The sequence below is a fragment of the Cygnus olor genome, chromosome 26, assembly GCF_009769625.2.
Source record: "Cygnus olor isolate bCygOlo1 chromosome 26, bCygOlo1.pri.v2, whole genome shotgun sequence".
NCBI classification, from domain to species: Eukaryota; Metazoa; Chordata; class Aves; order Anseriformes; family Anatidae; genus Cygnus; species Cygnus olor.
In genome coordinates this window covers 5,313,077-5,335,291 of record NC_049194.1, presented here as the reverse complement: position 1 = coordinate 5,335,291, position 22,215 = coordinate 5,313,077, and the positions used below count along the sequence as shown (strand labels likewise).

General features: G+C 49.3%; 2 protein-coding genes and 2 long non-coding RNA genes across 4 annotated transcripts in view; 2 read left to right on the top strand and 2 right to left on the bottom strand.

Moving 5' to 3' along the window:
- Positions 1-3,715: 3,715 nt before the first annotated feature.
- On the bottom strand, positions 3,716-7,753 carry OAZ1 (ornithine decarboxylase antizyme 1). The gene is given in 6 exon segments (XM_040537958.1): positions 3,716-4,143; positions 4,260-4,345; positions 4,841-5,013; positions 5,143-5,229; positions 5,231-5,288; positions 7,543-7,753. Coding segments are annotated over 6 exon segments (651 nt in total). The 5' UTR covers positions 7,659-7,753; the 3' UTR covers positions 3,716-4,012.
- Positions 7,754-7,845: 92 nt separating this feature from the next.
- LOC121060286 lies at positions 7,846-11,757 on the top strand. The gene is made up of 3 exons (XR_005814769.1): positions 7,846-8,131; positions 9,589-9,799; positions 11,539-11,757. It is a non-coding gene; the product is annotated as an uncharacterized LOC121060286 (long non-coding RNA).
- An 834-nt stretch (positions 11,758-12,591) lies between these two features.
- LOC121060284 (junctional sarcoplasmic reticulum protein 1-like) overlaps positions 12,592-22,215 on the top strand; it is a 25,781-nt gene continuing 16,157 nt past the window's right edge. Inside the window, exon 1 of the mRNA XM_040537957.1 lies at positions 12,592-12,974. The gene's annotated coding sequence lies outside the window, so the exon portion shown is untranslated. The remainder of the gene's footprint in view (positions 12,975-22,215) is intronic.
- On the bottom strand, positions 14,964-19,220 carry LOC121060287. Its single transcript, XR_005814770.1, has 2 exons — positions 18,904-19,220; positions 14,964-16,165 (listed from the first exon to the last, which is right to left on the bottom strand). It is a non-coding gene; the product is annotated as an uncharacterized LOC121060287 (long non-coding RNA).

Genomic DNA, 22,215 nt, shown 5'->3' with positions numbered 1-22,215 from the left:
CAGACAGCTTGGGTGGGTTTGTGGCTGCTGCACACAGGGGCCAGACCAGATCATCAGTCTGGCTGCACCAAGGCAGGGCCATTGCATCTATGGGGAGGTGTGAGCTACCCACGGGTCTGTCTCAGTCTCTGTTTAGGGTCTGTTAGGAGCCAGGAACCAGCACCTGGATGCCCTGTGTGGTGATCACTGTGCTGCGATCTGTGCCATGAAACCTCAAGGTGTATGGGATGGAGCAAAGCCCGTGTGGGTAAGGCAGAAACTTGAGCCCAGGGTTGTACGCAATCTCCAAAGGTCTGGATGCAACACCTGGGGGCTGGCAAATTGGGGTTAGGATGTTGGGGACACGAGCCCGTCACACACAGCCCCAGACCCTTTGGCACCTATTCTTGGCTGAGCCCCCGAGCCAAGTGTGCCCCCCGTGGTCCCACTCCTGGAATGGGACTTGCAGGGAAACACCACCTGCTTGTGAGCAAGATCTGACTCACGTAGTGACTAAACTGAGTGCAGCTTGCAATAAATACATTTCCCCTGTAAAGAGACCCATAACCAGATGCACATGCCTGTCCCACGGCACTTGAGGGGACACGTCTCAAGGACACATCGTGCAGGCAGTGGCTGCTCAGCACTGTGCAGGATCAGCACCTAGAGCCCCAAACCACGTGAGCATGGCAGCGGCATGGCTGTCTGCACAGGGGGTAGAGTGTCACACGAGACCCCGCTTGGGTAGTTGATATAATTATTAACTAAGTAATTACTAATCCACTCACAGCTATCACCTCACAGCAGACAGAGCAGCTGCTGTGGGCTGTGCACGCAGTGAGATGGGCCCTGGGGGGCTTCCCCGCAGAGGCAGGTCTGGTGTCCCATCGATGGAGACGGTGACACACTGGGCAGTCACTAGAGCCAGTGGCACAGCTGAGTCTGGGAAGGATCCTTCATGGCAGTCCCCAGACTTGAAAAAAACCTTGGTAAACAGGAGCTGTGACCGTGGAGACAGAACCACAGAGAAAAATGCTCCCAGACAGTGGGTTTCTGCCTCCTGCCCTGCCCCAACAACATGCTGCTTTCCCAGGGCACTGCTTTCTTCCAGTCTGGCATGGCAGAAACGTGCTCCATCCCCAGCCTCACAGCCCAGGGCTGCGTCCCACGGTGCAGGGAGGCATCAGCCTCGTTGCTTGGACTGCAGCAGGGCTCACACCCAGCTGAGATCACAGCCCCTTTGTGTGAGGCTCTGCACGCAGTGGGGACCGTCCCTGCCTTGAGCATCTCCCAAACAGAGCTAAAAGGGAGGTGGGACCAAGGGCGACCAGGTCCCACAGACAAGAGACAGGAAGGAGTGGGGTCAAAAAATCTCCCTGGCCACACAAATCTGCTCGGTACCCAAGCACGGCTGGTTCACAAAACCAGAGTCCCCCAGTAGGAGCTTTGGGGCCAGAACCGCGCAGGAGGCATTGCCTTGCATCCCCAGTGCTGCTCCTGTAGTATCATGCATGGCTACAAGATGGCAGTAAAAGCCCTGGCAGTAGCAGCAGCTCAGCAGCAGGGCCTGCTCGGGCACCTCACCCTGGGGGAAAAAAAAAATATATATATATATATATATATATATACACTCCTGCAGGCCTACCCCAGCCCCTGGTGTCCCAGGGGCCAGGATGGCCAGATCCTGTGTCACTGCCACGACAGCAGCTCCAAGCACCACCTGCACCCCCAGCTCTGGTTTCCAATTGATCGTCACCATCAGTGACCCTTGCCCCTTCTGCTGGGGCAGCTTGGAGCACCGTGGCCAGCAAAGCCTGCAGGGGTCCACAGCTTTGGAGGCAGAACCTCGTGGGCTCCACACTTGCTCATCCCCGCAGAAGGCAAGCAGCAGCATCACTGCCACGACAGGTGAGAGGAAAACAAGTTTCTCAAGAGAATCCTCTTAGGAACTTGATGCTTTTACCATCTTATTGGGAAAAGGCAGGAACACCCTCTCCCACCTCATGCCCCCCTCCTCCTCGCCGGCTGTTGGCAAGTTCACAGCTTTCCAAAAAAAAAAAAAAAAGAAAAAAGAAAAAAAAAGCATGCACATGACTATAAGACCACAAGCAAGTGACAGTAGGAAGGAGCCTGCTTGCATTCACCCGGCTACACAGCAGCCAGGAGCCTGGGTCTATCGGGAACCGCTGTTGTGCCAGGTATACCAGGACCCAAGGAGCAGAGAGTGACGGTGCTGGGAGTGTGAAGGGTCCAGCCAGATGTTAGCAAAAGGCTTGGTAAGTGCCTGAAGCCAATTAATCAGACCATCAGTATTGCTCGCTTACCAGGCTCTCTGGGATCACAGCACCACACCTGCAGGCCCCTTTGTGCTGCAGCAGGGGCAGTTACCACCACAGGACCTGCTCACCACTGCTCGGAGAGCAGAATTGTAGGGGTAGCAGCAGTTTGACGTACTCATGCAATGCCTGGATTCCTCGGCCCAGAACAGCTGCCTAAGGATCACCCCACAAAGCAACCCCCCAGGACTCATTTACACATTTGAGCACATAGGTGAGTTGGATCTTAAAGCCAAGCTCTGGGGACATGGGGCTGGTAGCAGAGCACACACTGGAACAAGCAAGGATCATGTGCTTGAGCTTACACTGACTCAACAGCATGAACAAGGGGGTGCTTGAAACCTGGTAAAATAACCTCAGAGCCAGCACTCAATCAAGCCTAGGGAATCAACCCCAGGGATTCACTGCTATAAGCTTTATAGACGAAGTTTGATGGGATCCAATAGCACTAAACAAGCATATACAGCTGCAAATGTAAACTAAAAAAAAACTGAAACATGTTTTAAAGCACAGCCCTCTGGAGACTTACCACTGTAGGTGACAGCTACACTTGCAAGCTCTGGTAAATCTAGCACTGTGTACATCCACGTTTTTCCCTTCTGTTCAGTATCACAGACGTTGTCTGGGTGGCTGTGGCCCCTCCACCACGCACTGCTCAACTCCCTTCTCCTTGTACTTCAACCCCAATGTTTTGCCTGATTTGCAGCCCCCTTCTGGAAGCTGCCTTAGCTTCAGTGACAGTATTTAGCTATGCAAGTGCCACAAGCCTTTCTAGATCACAGCCAATAAGGCAGTGAGTCATCTTGCATGCCAGCACAGGACTCCACCACTAGCACTGATTTCAGATGCTAAAGTGCACTATTTGGTTCTCAAAGCTGCTTGAACCTCATAGCATGCATGCACTGTGCTTCTCAGCATTTCACTCATTTCACTCTAACCAACTCATACCCTGAATTATCTATCCTATGAAACATTGATATAGCAGGGATTTACATATATATTTATATATATAAAGCGCCTATCACCATAGTGATAAACCCTCTTTGGAACCACTCTGATGGCAGGGGTACGAACAGGAGTTGGCCTGTTAGTACCTCAGCACTTCTGTTTCCAACCAATTTAAAAATAAAAAAGCCAGAAGACTTTGCTGCCAGCCTGACTGGTGTTTAATACTGCTGCTCCATCACTGATCACAATGACCAGTAGAAATGGATAACCTGCTATAGTTCTTTCACTAAAAGCAGGCTCTTCCAGGACTGCAAGTCCTGACAGATCATAGCCTTGAGCTCCAATCAAGTGACAAGTAACCCACGCCTTTCCATACCTGCAACTTTAATGGTTGGGAGAGTTCCAGAGCCAACTCTTCAGGGTGCAAGTCTTAAACATCTTAAACCAGCAATAAAAGTAAAATATAAACTTTTATTTAGAATTAAAGCAAATACTTCAGTATCACAAACACAATATTAAACTTCAAGAAATATACTGCTAATTTGGAGGGAGCATTTATTTGCACAACCACAACATGCGCACAAATCCAGAAAAAGATGTGGAGTCTGAAATTTTCAACATCTCACCACCAGAGCAGTTGGTCACAACATCTCATACAAAGTTATATATACTGTAATAGATGTTGACAAAACTTCTACAGAATCATCTTTATAGACAACAAGAAAGCTCTAAAAGGCAAACATTGCAATCTATTCTTCTTCTGATGAGTCTCTCTCAAACGTGTAGGCCATGAAGCAAGCATCTGGTCTCTTGGGGACAAGGGGATGCCCTGGTCTCACAATCTCAAAGCCCAAAAAGCTGAAAGTACGGAGCAATGCAGCTAGAAAAAAAAAGAGAAAACATTTAATTCTCTTGGTATCAAACAACAGTTAAAAGTTTCCACCAAAACCAACTTCAAATATTGCATTAACATCTAGTGACAGTGCTAACACCTACCTCTATCATCTCTGTTCTTGTGGAAACAAATGAACACATGATCAACTCGAAGCTGTTCTTCAGCAAACTCCAGAAGAACTGCAAAACTACAAAACAAATGCAAGGCATTCAATGCACATGAGCAAGCACTTCCTTCAGAAGCAGGCAGCAAGGCCCCATGAACCCATCTGCACACATTACAAGCACAAGTAGCAGGCATGGGTTGGAGACTCACACCAACGAGAAATCCCCAAGCCATAGCTATAACTTGAGACACAAATTTAAATCTTAATTACACAAAAAAATGTTGCTGTTTTTTTGTTGCAGCTGAAGGGAGAACTGCAGTGACGGACTCAGAACCAGAATGGTATTTTCAGTGGATAAAAGCAACCACCACTACCAGGAATGCAGTTTGAAATCAGATCTTTGCCCTTGATTTTGCCTGACAGAACAAGCAGATGAAGCCCTCAGATCAGGATCACTTAGTTGTAGTCTCTTACAAGAGAGCATCAAGCACCATGAGCAGACTGAAGAGAACATCAACAGTACAATGCTAGATCTTCAAGACAAATCAAACTCAAGTTGCATTTTATTCTACCCACCTGTCCTTGCTCCCTTCAGGCAGAGCACCACTGGGAATTTCTATATAGAGGTTGTTGTTGTTCAGCACTGCTCTCCAACTAATGTGTTTGGCATCTGTAAGCCTTGACTGGACATTCAGAATTCTTGTCCTGTTATTAGATGTTAGTTCTTCTGTTACATTCAGCCGATTATCCTGTAGCAGTAATACGTGCAACATTACTTCCAGTTCATTTTGGAGAAGAGTTAACTCCCATTAAAAGGGCTGGGACAAGAAAAGTTTCCCACCTACCAGAGCAAGTTGCTTAACATTACTCATACTCACCGAATAAAATAAATTAGCTGAAAGATTGTGATCCCTCTGACTATTCCCTCGCCCACCTGGGATCTTCAGGGGTGGGTGAGGGACATCAGGAGCACCACCGAGGCCCCGGACCCAGGTTACTACAGCAATTGAAGGGAACCCTGGAACTAGAAAAGAATCACAGTTAAAGGTAAACAAGCAGCAGTGTTAGAGCCCTGGGAATTCTAGGTTTTACAGGGATTAGATAGCATAGTTTTGTAGACTGAGGGAACTCCTCCCACTGTAACCTAGTCAAGTAGCAAGACAAAAGAACATACAGGCCAAGCACGAGAACATCACCTAAAGCCCAGATCCGCAGGCATCAGAAAGCTACTACTGTACTATACTGAATGAAATACTAGCTTGGAGATGAAAATACTCTTAACTTGGTATGAAGTACATTTCTGTATCGTGGCAGCTGTATGTTTGACCTGATCTCAAGAAAGGAACCATTTCACTACCATGTATGCAAAATCCCATTTTCTTCCCCACCCTGGAAATCGTTTTTCCTTGTGATATACAGCCTTAATTACATTAGATCTTTGCATCAGCTCTCTTGGCTTGAGGTCAGAAAATTACATTAAATAGCCTCGCAGAGGACACTATTTCAAATGTTATCAGGCAAAGCTCAGAAGCAAGCTCTCGAGTTTCAACTTAAAGACCACATCTGATGATTTGGAAATCTACAAGTCTTTCTACTGACTGACTTTTGGAGCAATTATACCTTGCGCTTAGCCACATTCAGTGTTTAAGGTGAAGAATGTTATCTTCAGATATGAAACATTTCTTGTGCATGTGCTGTTTCATCCCGTCTCTAAGCCTGCTTGGCTGTGAATAAGCCTTCTACTGTAGGAACAGCAATCGCTGTGCCGCCTGGCCCCTCCCTCTGCACCATCCTTCACCCTGCAGGCTCACTCTTGAGTTGCGTCATCTCAGCAGATGCAGCAATCCAGGCCCTTAGGGAAATTTTCACAATCATCCTGTCTGTGAGTGCCAGCAGCCATTTGCAAATCAGAATAACATGTACAAAATAATCCACCATTTTGCACAGTTCATACGAGTTTAATTTTTAATGAGCTTGGAATCTGTGATGAATAATGTGTATTAGAAAGGCAATGAATGGCCATATAGGTCAAATATTAAATGCCAGAAGGCATTAGTAAGCACAGCGGCTATGAAGTTATTAAACTAAAAATTATGATGTGCTCAATCTCAATTAAATGTGTTCAGTCCATTATTTTAGACTCTCTGAAATGATTTTAATACTAGCATTACTTATTTTATTTCAGAATGACTGCAGATCTACGTATTCCTAATTAGCCTTACAAATAAGCCTTTGAACACCTTGTTCAGAACTGTGCAGTAGTAATCCTTTATGATTTCACCTTTCACCCAATGAAAAGCACTATATAATGAAGGCTGTCTACAGTTTACAACTGAGAATATATTTTAGTGATGTTTGGGTAATCTTACTCCTCTTGAAAAAAAAATCACCTCTCTTTAACCTGCAGTTAAGTATAAAAACAGCTTTCTGTAGCATTCTAGGGCTGGTCTCACAATGCACACACCAGGTCTGTTCCTCACTCTCTTTATTCAAGGCAGACCCACATCCTAAGCTTCCATCACTGTAGCCCAGTCACCCCGATCCAGATCTTTTCTCCCCAGCATCTGTTAGGATTGTTTAATCCTTCTGTTGACTTTTAAATTAAGAGCTCTCGTAACAGCCTTACGTTCTGCTTTAGGCTCAGCACCTCGACTACTTCTCCAGAATATCTGCGCTTACGTAAGGGGCTAACAGTTTCCAGCCCTTTCCCCTCTCTGCCTAATCCTGCCTTTTCTCCCCGTGGGGGCCGTGCCTTTTGTCTTCAGGAGCCTTTTCCCCCCGTTACCCCGCCGGGGAGGGGGGGTACGGCAGAGCAGCCCCCCGAGGGGCCGTGGGTGCCCTGCCCCAGCCCTCCCCCCTCGGCTGAGCCCAGCGCGGGGCCGGGGCCTGCCGCTAACGTGGCACCGGGAGGGGGCTCGGGGGGCGCCTGCCTGGGCCCGGCTGCGTGTGAGGGGGGGCTCAGACGTGTCCCCTAGCACGGCTAGGGGCGTAACCGACCTTACGGCGTTGCCTTAGACTCTTGAAAATTAAAAAACAATAGTAATTTTTTTTGTATTTTTTCCCCTCCCGCCCCCCTCCCCTCCCCCTTCTTTTGCGGGGGAGGAGGCCAGGCCGCAGGGCCCGCCCCCACCACGGAGCAGCCCTGCCCCCGGTCCGGGGGGGAGGAGGAGGAGGAGGAGGAGGAGGAGGAGGAAGAAAACCAGAGCCGGCGGGGGGGGGGGGGAGCCGGCGGCGAACGCCCTGCGGTGCGAAGGCTGAGCGAGGCCCCAGCCCCTCACCTGCTCTGTCCGGTACTGAGGCTCAGCACGGCGGGCATGATGGTGCTTTTATTCCCCTCTTTCTCTCTAGCGAAGCAGTGACTGTTGAGTATCCGCTGCAGGGAGGATTTCACCATCCGGCCGCTCTGGTCCGAACCCCGAAACCCTCCGCTGCCTCCCGCCGGCCGCTCTCCAGGCGCTGCTACACAAAATGGCACCCCTGCCGCAGTGGGTCCTTATATACCCTCTGCACGGCCACGCCCCCCATGTGGTACCGCCCCCCGAAGCAGACCACGCCCCCGAACAGGAGAGAGCTCCCGTGCGGGAACGGCCCAACTGTCACTTAGAAAGCCTCGCTTCCCATTGGCTGAAGGGAGCGCGAGGGCGGAACATCGAGCTCTTTCTCTATTGGCCGGCAGCGCGAGGAGTTCGGCGCTGGTTGGAAAGGCGACGAGACTGGGAGTCACGGAGAGCTCCGATTGGCTGCGCCTGCGCGGGTGGGTGGGATCTGGCGGGGCGGGGCGGGGCTGGGCTGGGAGGCTTCGGCACGGTGTCGCAACCCTCGCTGATCTCCGGGCGCCGGTTCGAGTCCCGCGTGCGGCTGGCTGAGGTAAACTGCGGGGAAAGGGAGGGGCCGGGCTGTGCGTGGCGCATGCGCGGGGGGGGGGGGGGAGGGTGCGGGGAGGTCGTGCCGCTGAGGGTCCCCTCAGCGTCCCGTAGGCCTGGGGCCCCAGTAGGTCCTCCAAGGGGATGGGTCCAGCGGCGTCAGGCTTGCCCTGCATGGGCATCATAGAATTAAATGAATGTTTAGGGTTGGAAAAGACCTCCAAGATTAACATTCCCCTCCCACCAATATTGCCAACTGAACCACGTCCTCAAGCACCACATCCAACTTCTCCTTAAACACCCCCAGGGACGGTGACTCCACCACCTCCCTGGGCAACCCGTCCCAACACCTGACTGCTCTTTCTGAGAAGTAATGCCTCCTAATTTCCAACCTGAACCTCCCCTGGTGCAACTTGAGGCCATTCTCTGTAGTCCTATAGGCTGGATGCTGAGAGAAACATCAAAAAAAAAAATTAACCAGTCACCCAAGTACAGGGCGGGGAGTCCCAGGAGGAATAGGCCGGGAGTGTGACCTCTTTTTGGTGCGCCTGTCCTTGGTTGATGCTAGAATCGCAACGTTGCGTTTACCTTCAGTTTGTGTTTTATTCTGGCCACTGTGCGGTGTATAATTTTAAAGTTGTCTGGGTAGTGACTCTTAGTAACCTGAACAGAAAAAAGCCTCGTGTTGTGCCTTCAATGAGGAAGCAAATAAAGGCTGGTTATTTACATAGCAGACGCTAACCTGCTCCCCGAGCCCCGTGACAAACAGTAACACTCCCCTGATAACTTGCACGGCGCTTCTGATCGCCTGCAAGCGCTTTGGGAACCCGAGGCTTCGAGGCGCAGCTGGGTCTTTGCACCCCACCGCAAGAGCAAGGTCTGGAGGAAAGGCTGAGTGTTTCAGACAGCCCAGATCTCTTCTGGACAATACAGGTGTAAACGCCTTCTTAAATTGAAAAGAAAGCAGCAGTCAAATGTGTACGAAAAGTAAATACATGAGAATTCCCTGGTCCAATCTTTGACTCGGTCCGTTCTGAACATTTCAGCCTATTGCTTAGTAGGTGATACCAGTCCCTTTCTAAAAACCAAGTCAGAAGCACATCGTGCAAGTCAGGGCACATCCTAAGTGGTGGATGTTACTGTCCTACATGGAAAGAAAGCTAAAATAAAGGTTTACATGATGCTGAATTGAGTTTGTGGGCAGGTATGCCTTGTAAATGAAGTAGAAAAAAAGATTTTTATAGAGCCAAAGAAAACTACTAAAGATACATTGTAATGATTAAAAAAAAAATCATGGTTTTGTATAAAAATGTAGATGTCTGTATTCTTTTTTTTTTGTTCAACCCGGGCTACAACAAGCCTGTTTATTGCCTTCAGGTACTGTAGCTTCATCTGAGTATACATATATAATATTTTTATTGTGTTGTTTATATTTATTTGCTTTACAATGTTCCCATCCAGGAGCTCTGAGCACATGGATAAACCATTGATTGGTTCCCCTTTGAACAAGAATAAGTGTCTAAATCCCCACCCTCCTTCTGTGTCCTGAAACTGCTCTGATTGACTGTGATGGAACAAAGTGTATTGCCAAATGAAAACATTGTCTGTTCTCCTGCAGCTTAGATGACAAGCCTAGCCTGGCCAGCAGCCAGTGACTAGTCTGGGAGTCATGGTAAGTAAGAGGTACACGAGAAAAAGCCTTTTCCTGCTGCAGGTGTCTGCACTTAGCTCCCAGAACACAAAATAAATGCGATGTTGGTGCTTTCATCGTACTCTCTACGTGTAGCTGTTGATTTATGGATGGGAAGCTGATTGCCATTTAATGCATTACCCAGAGACCAACTTGAAACAATAGGATAGCTGCAACTCAGGAATATTTGGACCAAATGAAGCACATCAGAGAAGATTTGGCAATTCATGTTTTGTGTGTTGTTTTAGAAAGGTTTTCGGGGGGGGGAAGGGGGAGGATATGTTTGTTGATGGAAGGACTGCCTTAGCATTTTGGTTTAGGTTTCATTATTTCTAATAATGACATTTATTATTTATGTGGTAATCTGGCTGTAATTCCTGATAATGGCACTGTGTCAAAGGACATCATCTTTGCAGCTGCTTTCCTCTTTACTGTGGCACTGGAAACAGCTTTGCTCATTGGATACCTGTCATCTCAGTGGGCCGTCACTCCATTTTACAGTTGAGTGACCTCGATAACACTGTGGTGTTCTGTAGTCTGCAAAGAGCCCAATCAACCTGTTTTCTTTTTGTGCATTAAATATTGTGTGGGATTAGTTCCAGCTGCAGTTTTGCTGAGATAGCCTGCCTCTTCCAGTTTAGCAGTGACAATGATTCATAAATCCTCACAGAGAAGACTCTGCCTCAGAATGTCAGGATTAACAGCTGAGGCACTTTGAGATGTTGCCATCTCCAGCTGTTTTTTACCACTGTTTTGCCATGATTATCCTACCATAGCAGAGTATGCAGAAGTAACTGTGTGTCTGTGTCCCAATTGCTCCAGCCGCATTTTGTTTGGCATCTTTGGCCAACACTCAATCCCTGGTGTTATCTAATAACCGGGCAGTGAACCCTAACAGCTGACATGTGGGCTTCCATTCATATACACCCACATCTGCTGTGGCACAGTAGCTTTCAACACAGAGGCAAGAGGGACAATTGCAAGTAGACGTTCTCGTCCATCAAAGTCCTGAGGCTCTAGTTCATGCCAAGTCCTGTGCTGGTGTCCACAAACACGCTATCAAAGACCTGCTCATTCCACTGGCCCCCAACTCCCATGTCTCCAGGACACATTTCAAAGGACCAGCATAGTCCCCAGAGCTGACGAGCAGCATAGAGCCTGTGCCAGTAAGCTTCTAGCAGCTCTCTCCTGAACTGCTTACTGAACTCCTCAGATGAGAGCGTGCAGCGAGTCCCAGAAGTTCTCTGTCTTACACAAACAGGTCATAGTAATTAGGCTGTGTAATATCAGCTGGGAAAATATCTTGTGCAATTTGAGTTACTGAATAACCAGACCTGTTAACGGAGAAAGTACAGAAGCAGCAACACAGCCGAACTCCAGATTAGGAACCTAAGTTTGAATAGTTTCAGGTTGAGGAAAACAAAAGAGTTTTATTTTCCAGAACTTCATTTGCTTTTCTTTTTACCTCATTTCAGCATGTCTTTCAGTCTCTTTTAACAAGAGACATCCCAAACATTAATCGGAATCACCAGTTAATGATTTTTGTCAAGTTTTTATAGTTGTTATTTTCTGAAGGATGTTAGACTAGAAGCAGAGTTTATGACAGCAGAGGAGTAAGTAAAATCAAGGTCAAGGTTGGTAGCTGATGTAAACAGATGCTCAAGGAAGAAATGGGCAAGACCAGTAATGGAATGTCTTTCCTCTTCATTGTCTGCTTTCAGGTTTGCAGGAGTTTGTGATGAGATGACACAAAACTAGTGCTTAGGAAGATGTGCAGGATCCAAAACACTCTTAAGACTTGACCATCCTGAAATCCTGCAAGTTGATACTGTAGCTGTATCACTTCTTTTATTTAGAAAAGGAAAGATAAGCTGTTCAGCTGTTTAGGTGATTAAAACAAGACTAAATAACACGACCGCAACCATTAGTGTTTCTGTGTTTTTTTCTGCCACTGAGGATGCTACTGGGGAGTGGGCTGCCTGGGCTGCACTGCAGCAGTGCCCACTCGCATGTGCTAGAGCAGCAACAAAGCTTCAGTGAAGATGAGTGGAAAAGATTGGTAATGGACACGTAGCAGAAAGCCCAGTATATTTCCTGCTTAGCTGCATTGTGCTGTCATAGCTCTTCTTGGATGTGGAAAGAGGAGATGTTTATGACATTTAGCAGCATCATGGGAATTAATCTGCCTCTGATTTGCTGACTAGGGAAGTACAACAGAAAGAAAAACACAAGCTCTCTTTTAAAGTATGGACAGTCCTTACATAGCATTGCACACTTAGTATCTCCATAAAAGTAGTACAAACTATTTCAATAAATCAAGTAACCCAGACTATAAAATCAAGTTGTTCTGCTTGCCTATTCTCTCTCTTTCCATTCCAGGAAGACACTCATTGTTCTAACAGTTTTAAGAGTTATCTAGAGGTGCAGCCAAGCACCAAAACAGAACAAAATATGACACAGAGATGTCTGTCATGACGTGTTTTCACAGAAGTGATTGTGATGACTTCTCCACCCTGTAATTTAGCTGCTTCTTGTCCCAGGGTAATTTAAATGTTCAGTTTGGTCAGTTCTGTGTGGAGACAAAGCTCAGCACAAGCTTATGAGGTCTTTATCAAAACACTGGACAGTGTTATTTCTAAACTTTGTAAGACCTAAATCTTCTAAAGTGGGGCTCGTAGGTCTGTCTGTCTCCTTCCTTCAAACTCCAGATTCGTTGTCTTACAGGTAATAGTTAACTGTCAGTTACCTAATTTTAAATGCTCCCCCACTAACAACGCTCTTTGGTGAGTTAGAATCTATTCTGATCTTTGTGGGTCATGTAATTAGAACACTTTTTGTAGCTGGCAAACTCTCCTCATTTTCACTGACTTCCCTGCAAGAACGGTGTGATTTGAAGGTCAGGTTTTCTGCAGACCCCCTTGTGCTAGAAGGAAATTCTGCGTGCCACTGCAAAGTAAGACTGGAATTCTTCAGTGTTTACCAGCACAGGGAAGAATTTATTTTCCAAGATCCTTGTGAGATATTAATAAGAAGAAAGCAGTCACTAGTACGTTGGGCCAACAAATGTCTGTGCTTCTTACCAAAGAAACTTTGGAACTCCGCTTTCTCACTTAAAAACAGCTGGTATGAAGAGGACTATATATTGAATGCAGAGGAGGTAACGGATGCTTAAAATGCTTTAAAATTTCAGTATCGCTTTTAGGGATGTAAACCGATGTAGTGCTGGTCACTAATAAGTGCCGAGTTGTCTTCTCTAAGTTTGCAGGAGCAGGCTTTTGAGGCGCTGCAGTTTGGTTTCCTTATAAAAATGATGTGGGGGTGAGAGGAGCAGCTTGAAGTGAGAACAGGAAACGTGGGCAGCGCCAGCCAGCAGCCGGAGACACAGGAGACCATCAGGGGACGGCACCCTAACATTGTTGGGGAAAGAAGTGTGCGCCTGAGCAATTTGTCATTACGGTTCTGTAATTTCAGAAAAAGTGCTTGATTTTTGTATTGATTTTTCTCTGGGTGCTGCTGCCAATTATGAGCAAACAGTCCTGAGGAATTCAGAGGTAGTTGCAAAACAATGAAGTGCAAGCCATTGCAACATCCTCCCTTCCACGATCCATTTTCTGTTTCACTTACTTTGGGCCAGATGTAGCTCCCAGGGGTTGCCCTTTCCGTTCCTGTGTTAAATGAGTGGTGACAAGGTTCAGATTCCTGCAAAGTGTGCAGACCTACAGAGGGGAGTTTAATTTGGGGACCAGATTGAGCGCTTTCAATCCTGCTAGCAGGGGCAGAACAGGGGGGCACAGCACCTCGCAGAGCTGGTCCTGAGAAAACAAGCCCCTGTCCGATCATACGCAATCTGCATTTTGGTGTGCAGAGGCTTTGTGCAATTCTTCCACAAGCGTTTTCTTTCCCTGCTGACCCCCTTGCTGAGCTGTTTGCTGGAGCCTTTGTGTACTGAATTTATTTACTTGTTTTTTTATTTTATTGTATTTATTTATTTATTTATTTATGGTGTCCTTTTCTCTTTCAGAGCAGTTCTGACGTTTCTTTTCAGGAGGGGCCATTTCTACACCCTCTGTGTCGTGAGGGCGGGCGGGTGAGCTGGACAGGGTTGCTTATTTTCCTTCAGTTCTTGTTGTGCTTGGATCAGTCAACCTCAGGGACGAGGAAGTGCACAGTACAGCTTGGCTTTTGTAATTCGTAATTTCGTTTGGAAATGTTATCAAAACAAACAGATGCCAGCAGGATGAACGTTAAGACCTGTGCAGAATCTGCTCTGTTAGAAGCGCGTTCAGAGTCAGTTTTGCCTGCCTAAACATTTTGCCAACAGCTCATTAAAATGAATATATTCAAAGGAGACTACCCCCCCCCCGATTAGATCGTTCCTGTGATAAGAGTATTAACGGGCATATTTTCCCATAAATAAAATGAACAAGCCCTGAGGGCAGGGAAGGTTATTTAGCCTGCAATGAGTTATGTGCCATGCTCGTCCTTTTGAGAGTTGCTGGTGAGGGAATCACTTCGCCCCTTTGCTGCAGCTGGGAACAAGCCTGAGAATAGCCTCCGACCAGCAGAATTGGCAACGCAAGCTTTCTTCCAGCTGTATATGTGTGCTGCGTGCTGCTTTATTTCGGGTATAATCCCAGGGGACTTTGTGCTAAGCACAAGGCTGGACAGAGCTCGCTGGAGCAGTGCTAGCAGCTGGAGCAGTGCTAGCAGCCAGCACAGCCTCTGGGTGACACAGGAGGGGACAGCGAGGGCCAGTCCTGGCCACCAGCACTTCTGCCAGCCTGGTTATTTGAGCTTCATGCAGCCTTGTGCTTTAGCCCACGAGCTCTCTGTGTTTGAACCAATATTTACTCACGGTGCGTACAGAGATAGCCAGCGATCCCTCCGAGCCAGGGCAGAGCTGCAGCCGACCGCCAGCCACCTTAGCAGGCTGCTAGCAGCTCGGGTTGTTTGTTTATGGTTTTTATAAAAAAAACTCCTGAGTTTAAGCCTGTTGAAGGTGGCAGCTTGGCAAGACATTGCCCGTGCGGGTAGAGCCCTAACAGTGCACCCGCTGTACCGAGTCCCCAGGCTGTCATTGCGCTTGGGAGTCGGAGCAGAGGCTTTCAAATGAAGGCACCTCTATTTCATTACCACAATTTTCCAGTTTTCCTTAAAGGTTTTTATTTATGAAGCCACCCTAGGTACAAATTAACTTACACTGCCTCCTGCTTGACATTAACTTCTGGAGGAAGCTGAGTTCTGCAGGGTCGATGCGTCCCTGGCTGGAAGGCGGGATGCGGTGCGGGGAGCGTCGCGATGCCCGGCACCCAGCTTCCCAGATAACCCCACCTTCAGGAGCTCTGTACTCGTGCAATCATACATGGATTTGCCACCTCAGCCCAGGGGGCTTCCTGCTACAGAGGCAGGGCAGCCAAACAGCTGAGAATGGGCCAGGCACGTGCGGGAAAGCTCCAGAACATGGCTGTCCTTTCCTCTGCCAAAGCACTCTTCCACCCATTGCTGAGCACGTGCTTGTAACTCCCAATAAATCCAAGGTGCTAGAAGATAAAGCAGTGGCATAAGGAAGGCAAGAAACCTGAAAATTACCATTCTGGTTGGACTAATGACCCAATTTAGGCTGGTTTCCTGCTTACCGTGACTTTTACCAAGTACTTCAGAAGACAATCTGAAAACCTCCTGCTTCAGAAATGCATGCAAGGAAAGGGAGCAGCTGTGCTTACAGAAAACAAGCTGTCTGTGTGGAGTTGAGAACTATTTCTGAAATTTGTTTTGGGGGTGTTTTAGCTCCTTAGGCTGTGGCTTTTGGTCCTGTGGATGCCTAGACTCCATGGGAATGTTTCTCTCCATCCTCCCTTGCGTCAGTGGGGTAATTTTGGTCTGGCTCCTGTGTACGTCCTTTTAAATGGCATGCAGACTGTGGTGGTCCCCTGCCCTTCTGGTACATCCCCGGATTTCAGTCATGCAGCAGGCAGCTTTCTTAGCGCCCGGTTCCTTGCTCCCGTGGCGTTTCCATGCAATGTCTGTGCTTTGCGCAGCCGTCTCCTCGAGCTCGGGCTGTGGCCTGAACGCCGTCCTCTGGGGCAGTCTCAGCCCAACCTCAGACTCATTGAGCTCATTAGGGAGGAAAATGTAATCAGTGCTGTTCTTCAAGGACCGGGACGTGACAGGAAGCAGCGAGAGCCAGCAGGGCAGTGCCACGGCTGCCAGAGCAGCGCATGCAGCGCAACAGCCCCGCAGTTCTGCTGCGTCACATCGGGGCTCCACGGGTGCAGCATGCACACAAAAACTGGCCTGGCCCCGACCAGAGCGTGCCTCCAGCAGATCCTGCGCCACCCCTGTGACCACCTGTACTGAGACAGCAAAAACAGAATTTGTGTTGTACGTATTTAAGTTGTCAGCGTTACCTCTAAGCAGCCCTCGGGCTCCCTTCGGAGGCTGTAACTTGCATTGTTGGGTCACTGTGGATGGGGAAGCTGAGGCACGGAGAAAGGACCAACCTCGGGCCATACAGAGGCAAAGCCCCTCCAACCTCAAATCATTCAGAAAATGGACTGGGCTTTTGTTGTTCTGGTTTTTTTAGGTCATTTTCAAAAGTCGGTTGACCTCACAGTACCTTCAGAATACGCAAAATGTTCTCTGAAACCTAAATTATCTGTCCTTATCTTGTCTCAAACCTCATCGATAATCCTCTTTGCTGCCTTTAAAAATATTTAGAGGAGATTATTCTTTGGCAGTGATAGTCATGTTTAGTTCACTTTTATATTGCACTGGGCTTTTCTTTCAATGGCTTCCTGATGTCTTGCTGCTTGGTATTGTTAGGTTTATGTATTGCGGTTTTAAGATTTTAAATGGGTTTAGAAATACGCTTGCTTGTGGTAACTGGATGCTTTTTCCCATGAAATATTGTGGAGACAGCTGCGAAATATCAATTTATGCAAAACTATATTTTTTAATTTTAATGTTGACATCGCCACTGCCCTGCACCTCTGAGTGGCTCTGCCTGCCAGTGGTGCAGCTTCTGCCTTTGTCCAGCAGCACCAGGGGGATGGCAACGAGACTCTGGTTACTTGCATCATCACCGCCTGTGTCCCTGGGACTTTTTAAACTCTTTGAATTTTAACTAGAAGGGAATTTACATCTGACATCTGACCCAAGTACTAAATCAAGTTTGATCAGTCAGTGAGGCAAAAAAACTGAATATTTGGGGCAGCAGCTACTTTCCTGAGCCTTGCATGCAAAGCAATGCAAATTTCATACTACACAAGGCCTGATTAAGCCCTCAGCATCCCAGTTCAGCCTGCTGGCACCCCAGCATGCCGACCTGCTGGAGGACACATTCACACTCTTTGCCTCAACCACTTCTCACAGCCGTTCTGCTGAGACCCTTTTTCCATGACCTCCAGGTATAACAGCTGTGACACATTTGTTTGGAGGAAGCTGCAAGATTAGGAAAAACAAGCTGGTCTTAATTTTCCTTCAAAATAAGCTATTGTTGTAGCTCTCCAAGATCCCTGCTCATTGTAGTACTTTAACAATCTCAAGGCGCACACAATCCAAGGGAAGTCAGCTTATGTAGCTGCTTTGATTTTTCATCTGGGAAGATTTCAGGAGCTCTTGGCATGGCTTTAAGGGGACGCTGAGCACTGGGACTTCCCCGAGGTGCAAGTTTCAGCCTCCCAGTTTCCCAGACTGAGGTGTGGGATGTCTTTGTAGGGCCAGGAGAGACAAACCTGGACCTGCTGTCCACACGTAGACCTGGGATTCCCTTCAAAAAGGTGCAGTGCTCCACCCTCTCAGCCTCCAATGCATCCCCTGCAAGGCTCTTCCACAAGCTGAGCACTCTAAGAGTTGGGAAACACCTTCTTAATCCCACTTGCATTTATTTGCAGCCAGTTTTTACCCAATTGGTTTCATGCCAACATTGTCCTTATGCTTAAATAAGCATCCCAGCCCTCTCACGGGTGCTTTTATGTGTAGCAGTCATACCCCTCAGGCCTTTGTGGGCTGTTTTTTTTTGTTGTTGTTGTTGTCTTTGGCTAAGCAAACCAAGATCATCTTCTGTAATAGCTTCCTTTTGCCTTGTTTTGCTTATTGTCAAGGAAGCATCTCAGCCACCCCAAATCTTTGCTGCACAAGCTATGGATGTAAAGCATCAATCCACGGACATGCTCAGTGCCATCAGCTCCTAGGCAAAACCCAGCTGTCCATAAATGCATTTGCTGGCTGTTGCAATAGGAAGTGAAAAAGCACATAGAGCAAGGAGCAAAAAGCTTGGCACGCACACCTGGGGGTCCTAAGGGAACCAAGGTGTTGGGGCTTTTGCCGTTGTGCGGGGCTGCTGGAGCTGCAGCACTGGCTCCTGTGATTCTCTGAGTCTTGTCTTTGTTCTGCTGAAAGCCCTCTTTAGTGGTCTGGCGAAGGGCCGTAAACCACCTCTGGGCTGAGCCTCCGGCTCAGTAGTACCTGGCTGGCTGGGAGGAGGCTGGCAAAATCTTACTCGGCGCCACAAAAATGTTGCTTAGAGATCTCCCACCAGTCTGGGCCTGAGTCTGCCTAGCTGCCATATGCCAATCTTTGATGAGGAACTAAGAAAATATTTTTTGGTGAAAACCGGTTGCTTTTCATCTTTCTTCTCACCCAGAGCTAAAGGTAACCTTGACGTGGTTTGCATGCAGCGGGCGCTGCTGCCCTTCAGCCCCGTGTGCTCCCCGTGAGCAGCACATTCCCGGGATGGTGGGTGTAGTCAGCATCACTTGGGGAAAAGCAGGAATAAGGCACCAAACGGGGCTCAGAAACAATCCCGGGGCTTGATGTATAAGAGCAGAGACCTGCCAGCCCCAGCCTTGCTCCCTCCTGTCCCTCAGCTCCTGGAGATGGACATTTCAGAACTCTTTTGGTTGCAGCCCGTGCAGCACTGAGGATGCCGAGGCCTCGCTCCGTCTTCCTGCAGCCACTCGGCACCAACGCAACACCGGCACCGTCCTCACGTCCCTCCCCAGCACCACAAGAGCTCTTCCCCCAGACCAAACCATCGTGTTGGTGTGCCCGAGCCGCCCCGGCTGACTCAGGCATCCCCGACGTACCAAGTGAGCGCGGCTGGAGCAAGCCCACGTCACCACGTCCGCGTCCCCCCCCGTGCCTCCTCCCCGGCACCCCACACCTCGGCACCGCAGGGTGGAGCAAGGCTGAACCGGTCTCTGCATGCACATCTCTTTTGTCTGGCGTGGAGGAGCAGAAACTGCTGGAGGGAAGCGTTTTAACGACGAAAACCATGCGGGGCTGAATTGTTCCCTGCATCCATGGAAAATTACTCCTGCTCACTCTTCCCTTTGCTTGAGCAGCTCCAAAACACGCTTATAGGAGGAGGGGAGTGTGTGTACGTGTGGGGTCAGAGCTGTTCCTTTTTTTTTCCCCTGCCTCTGAATGATTTATTCTGAAAGATTCTTGCCTTTGAGTCACTGGGAAAACACACAGCAGTCAGAAAGTGTTTGGGGGCCAGCCATTGAAACGTCACGGTGAGAAGAACAGTACGAAAGGAGCCCCCGGCACCCAGCGATGCCGCCCCAGTCCCCGGCGCTCTGTCCCTGTCCCATCTGGCACAAGTGGGAACAGATGGGAGAGGTGGTGGCGGTGGGTGCGGGTCCCGCTGCCCGCGGGGCATTGCCCACTGCTGCCAGCCCCCAGCTCCCCGCCAGCAGCACGGGGCAGGGCAGGGGCACCAAGGGCACTGGGGACAGCGGGGACACCAGGGACATGGAGCAGCTCTGTGACCAGGGCACCTCTCTGCACCTGCACTCGCAGGAGAAGGAAACCTGGGTACAGGGGGACGTGCTCACCGGTATCGTTCTCTCGGAGTGCTTTATGGCATCATAGCTAACTAAGGCCAATTCTCTAAAATTAGTGTTTGATACATACATTTGATTTCAGTTTGCAAATCCTTCTACGCCTGCCTGTAGTAGGGTTTTGAGGAGTGGCCACGCTGGGGTCCTTTACTCAGGTGCATCAGCATGAGCTGTATGCTGGCCAGGGGAGCTCTCTGCCCCCCGTGACCATTTGCCACCCCCACCCACGAGCCCACCCTGCAAGCCCAGGGGCCGCCTGCTCCCTGCCTGCTCTCAGGGCTGCCCGAGGGTCCTCCTGCCTGTTCCCCTTGCAGCTGCTTTTCTGCGGTGCTCCAGCTTCCCTTTTTCACCTCCCTATGCTTTTTCATACCTTTCTCCACCTCTTTCATACCTTTCTTCACCTCTCTATGCTTCTTCATAGCCTGCCTTTTTCTCTGAGTTTCTCGCTTGTCTGTCCACCCACATTCTTGCTTCTTTTCCTCCTCCCTTGCCTATTTACACACTCCCTCTGGTCCCAGCTCTGCCCAGCTTTCCTCTCTACCTCTCACTCCCACTCTCATTTTCTTTATGTCCCAACTGCAAAGTCCTCAGGTGTAAGAAAAAAACAAATCCCAGTGCTGGGAGGCTTTGGCTACAGCCAAGGGCCAAGCAGGCTGCCTTCCCTGCTCTCCGCACAGCCCAGCCCATGCCTCTCCTCGCTCCCTGCGGGCCCTCTCCACTGCCTTCCCCGGGGGCCCCTGGTGCTGTGGGGCACACCCCGGCCCTGCCAGCTGCACTCAGTTGTCTCTTTGCTTTTCTGTCTGCAAGCAGAAAGCATTTCTGCCCCGCACCACGTCGCCGATTGGCTGCTGTTGTCTTCGGAGGAAGCTGCAGGCGTGCACAGAGCAGCATCGCTGCGAGCATGCACAGAAAGCATCATTGCAAGCATGCACAGAACAGCGTTACTGCAAGTACGCACAGAGCAGTGCTGCTGCAAGCTCTGCTCTGCTCTACCAGGACAGAGGTGGGAGGTTTCTGAGCAGAAACCTGCTGGGAGCTGCCTCTCTGCTGGGTTTGCCCCAGCACCAGGGGACGAGGCCGCAGGTTGTCTGAGCCATCGCTGCCACTGCTGGCCACAAGCACTCAGCGCCCAGAGGAGGAAAGGAAGGAGAAGCAGCACTGGCAGCGTGTTGTGAAAGGGACCAAGCTAAACACATGGAAATTAGAGGCTGGGTGTCAGGGGTGATTTCTGACTGGGGGATGTGGCAAGCAGCGGGTCATGTCTGGAGAGGAGGAACAGAAAAAAATCTGTTGTTTGGACACAGAAAGCGGAACTGAAAAAAAGCTCTAGCAGATATCATAGAGGAGTTGGGGTTGGTGGATTTAGTGATAAACCTTGCAACAGAAATGACAAGCACTAAACTCCTTTAAGATTCTCTACAAGCTGAGTGAATTTATCTACCTTTCTGTGGTGTTAGGAGCATGGCAAATATTATTCCCCCCGTTCACAGGAAGGGAAACTGAAGCCCAGCGGGGCCATGGGGCTGTTCCTGAGCACGTGCTCGGTCCCGGCAGTGAGCAGCTGCGCCTCCATGTGCGACTTCTTGTGCTTCAGCCCCGTCCTGCTGCAGGACTGCTCCCATCCTGGCAGGCAACTCCCCTCTCGCTGGCGGTGTGAGCTGGTGCTTACCTGCAAACATTCCCCTTCCAGAGGTGTTCCTGGCATCTGCAGCCTTTTTTGCACCCAAAAGTCCTGGGTTGGGCTTTTTTTGCATATATTTTTGCTTTTCAACTTGCTTTCTTCTGCTCTGGAAGCTCACTTGTGCACCTGGGAACCTGGTGGGAGCTGTTGTGCTGCGGAGGCGGGCTGGTGTTCACCCCGGCTGTTTGGGGCGGGAGGGTCTGTGGGAAACCTTGGGGTGTGACATGAGCCACCAGAATGTTGTGGCAGCTCCTTCTGGTCTCTAGGACCCAAACTCAGGCCTGTTGCAAAATCCTGATCCATGGAGGGAAGGAGGGGAGCTGGGGGCATCTCCCTGTACAACCAGAGAGCATCTTCTGTTGTTGTCCCCTATTTTTCACCACTTTTTCCCCAAGATCTTGGGCTGTTTCAGCTTCCTCTGCACTGCCCAGCCCCGGACGGGACAGCAGGGAGCGATATTTAAAGCGTTTGTGAAACTGCAGCTGAACCTGAGTAGCTCTGCAGTGCCCTCTTCTCCTTTCGTGGTTTTGAATTCCTCGCATCCCTCTTTTCCATGTAAAAGGAGAGCAGCTCTATTTAGGGACTGGCGATTGCGCTGCTGAGGGTGCCTCCAGCAGCAGGTCTCGGTGGCTCTGAGCTCCCCATTCTCGGCTGGGCTCGTGGCTGCTCAAAAGGCTCCGGGTGGCATTGGGAGCCAGGGCTAGAGCTGAGGTGTGGCACCCAGGTCGGTCCCTTTTGCAAGCAATTGCTCAGTTAGTGCCTTCCCCACAAGCCTGCCAGCCTCTCCCTTCTTGGTATTGGAAATTATTTCCCTCAGAAATCAAGAATCATGAAACTGAGGTCATGGGACCGGTTAGTTACACGAAGGGAAG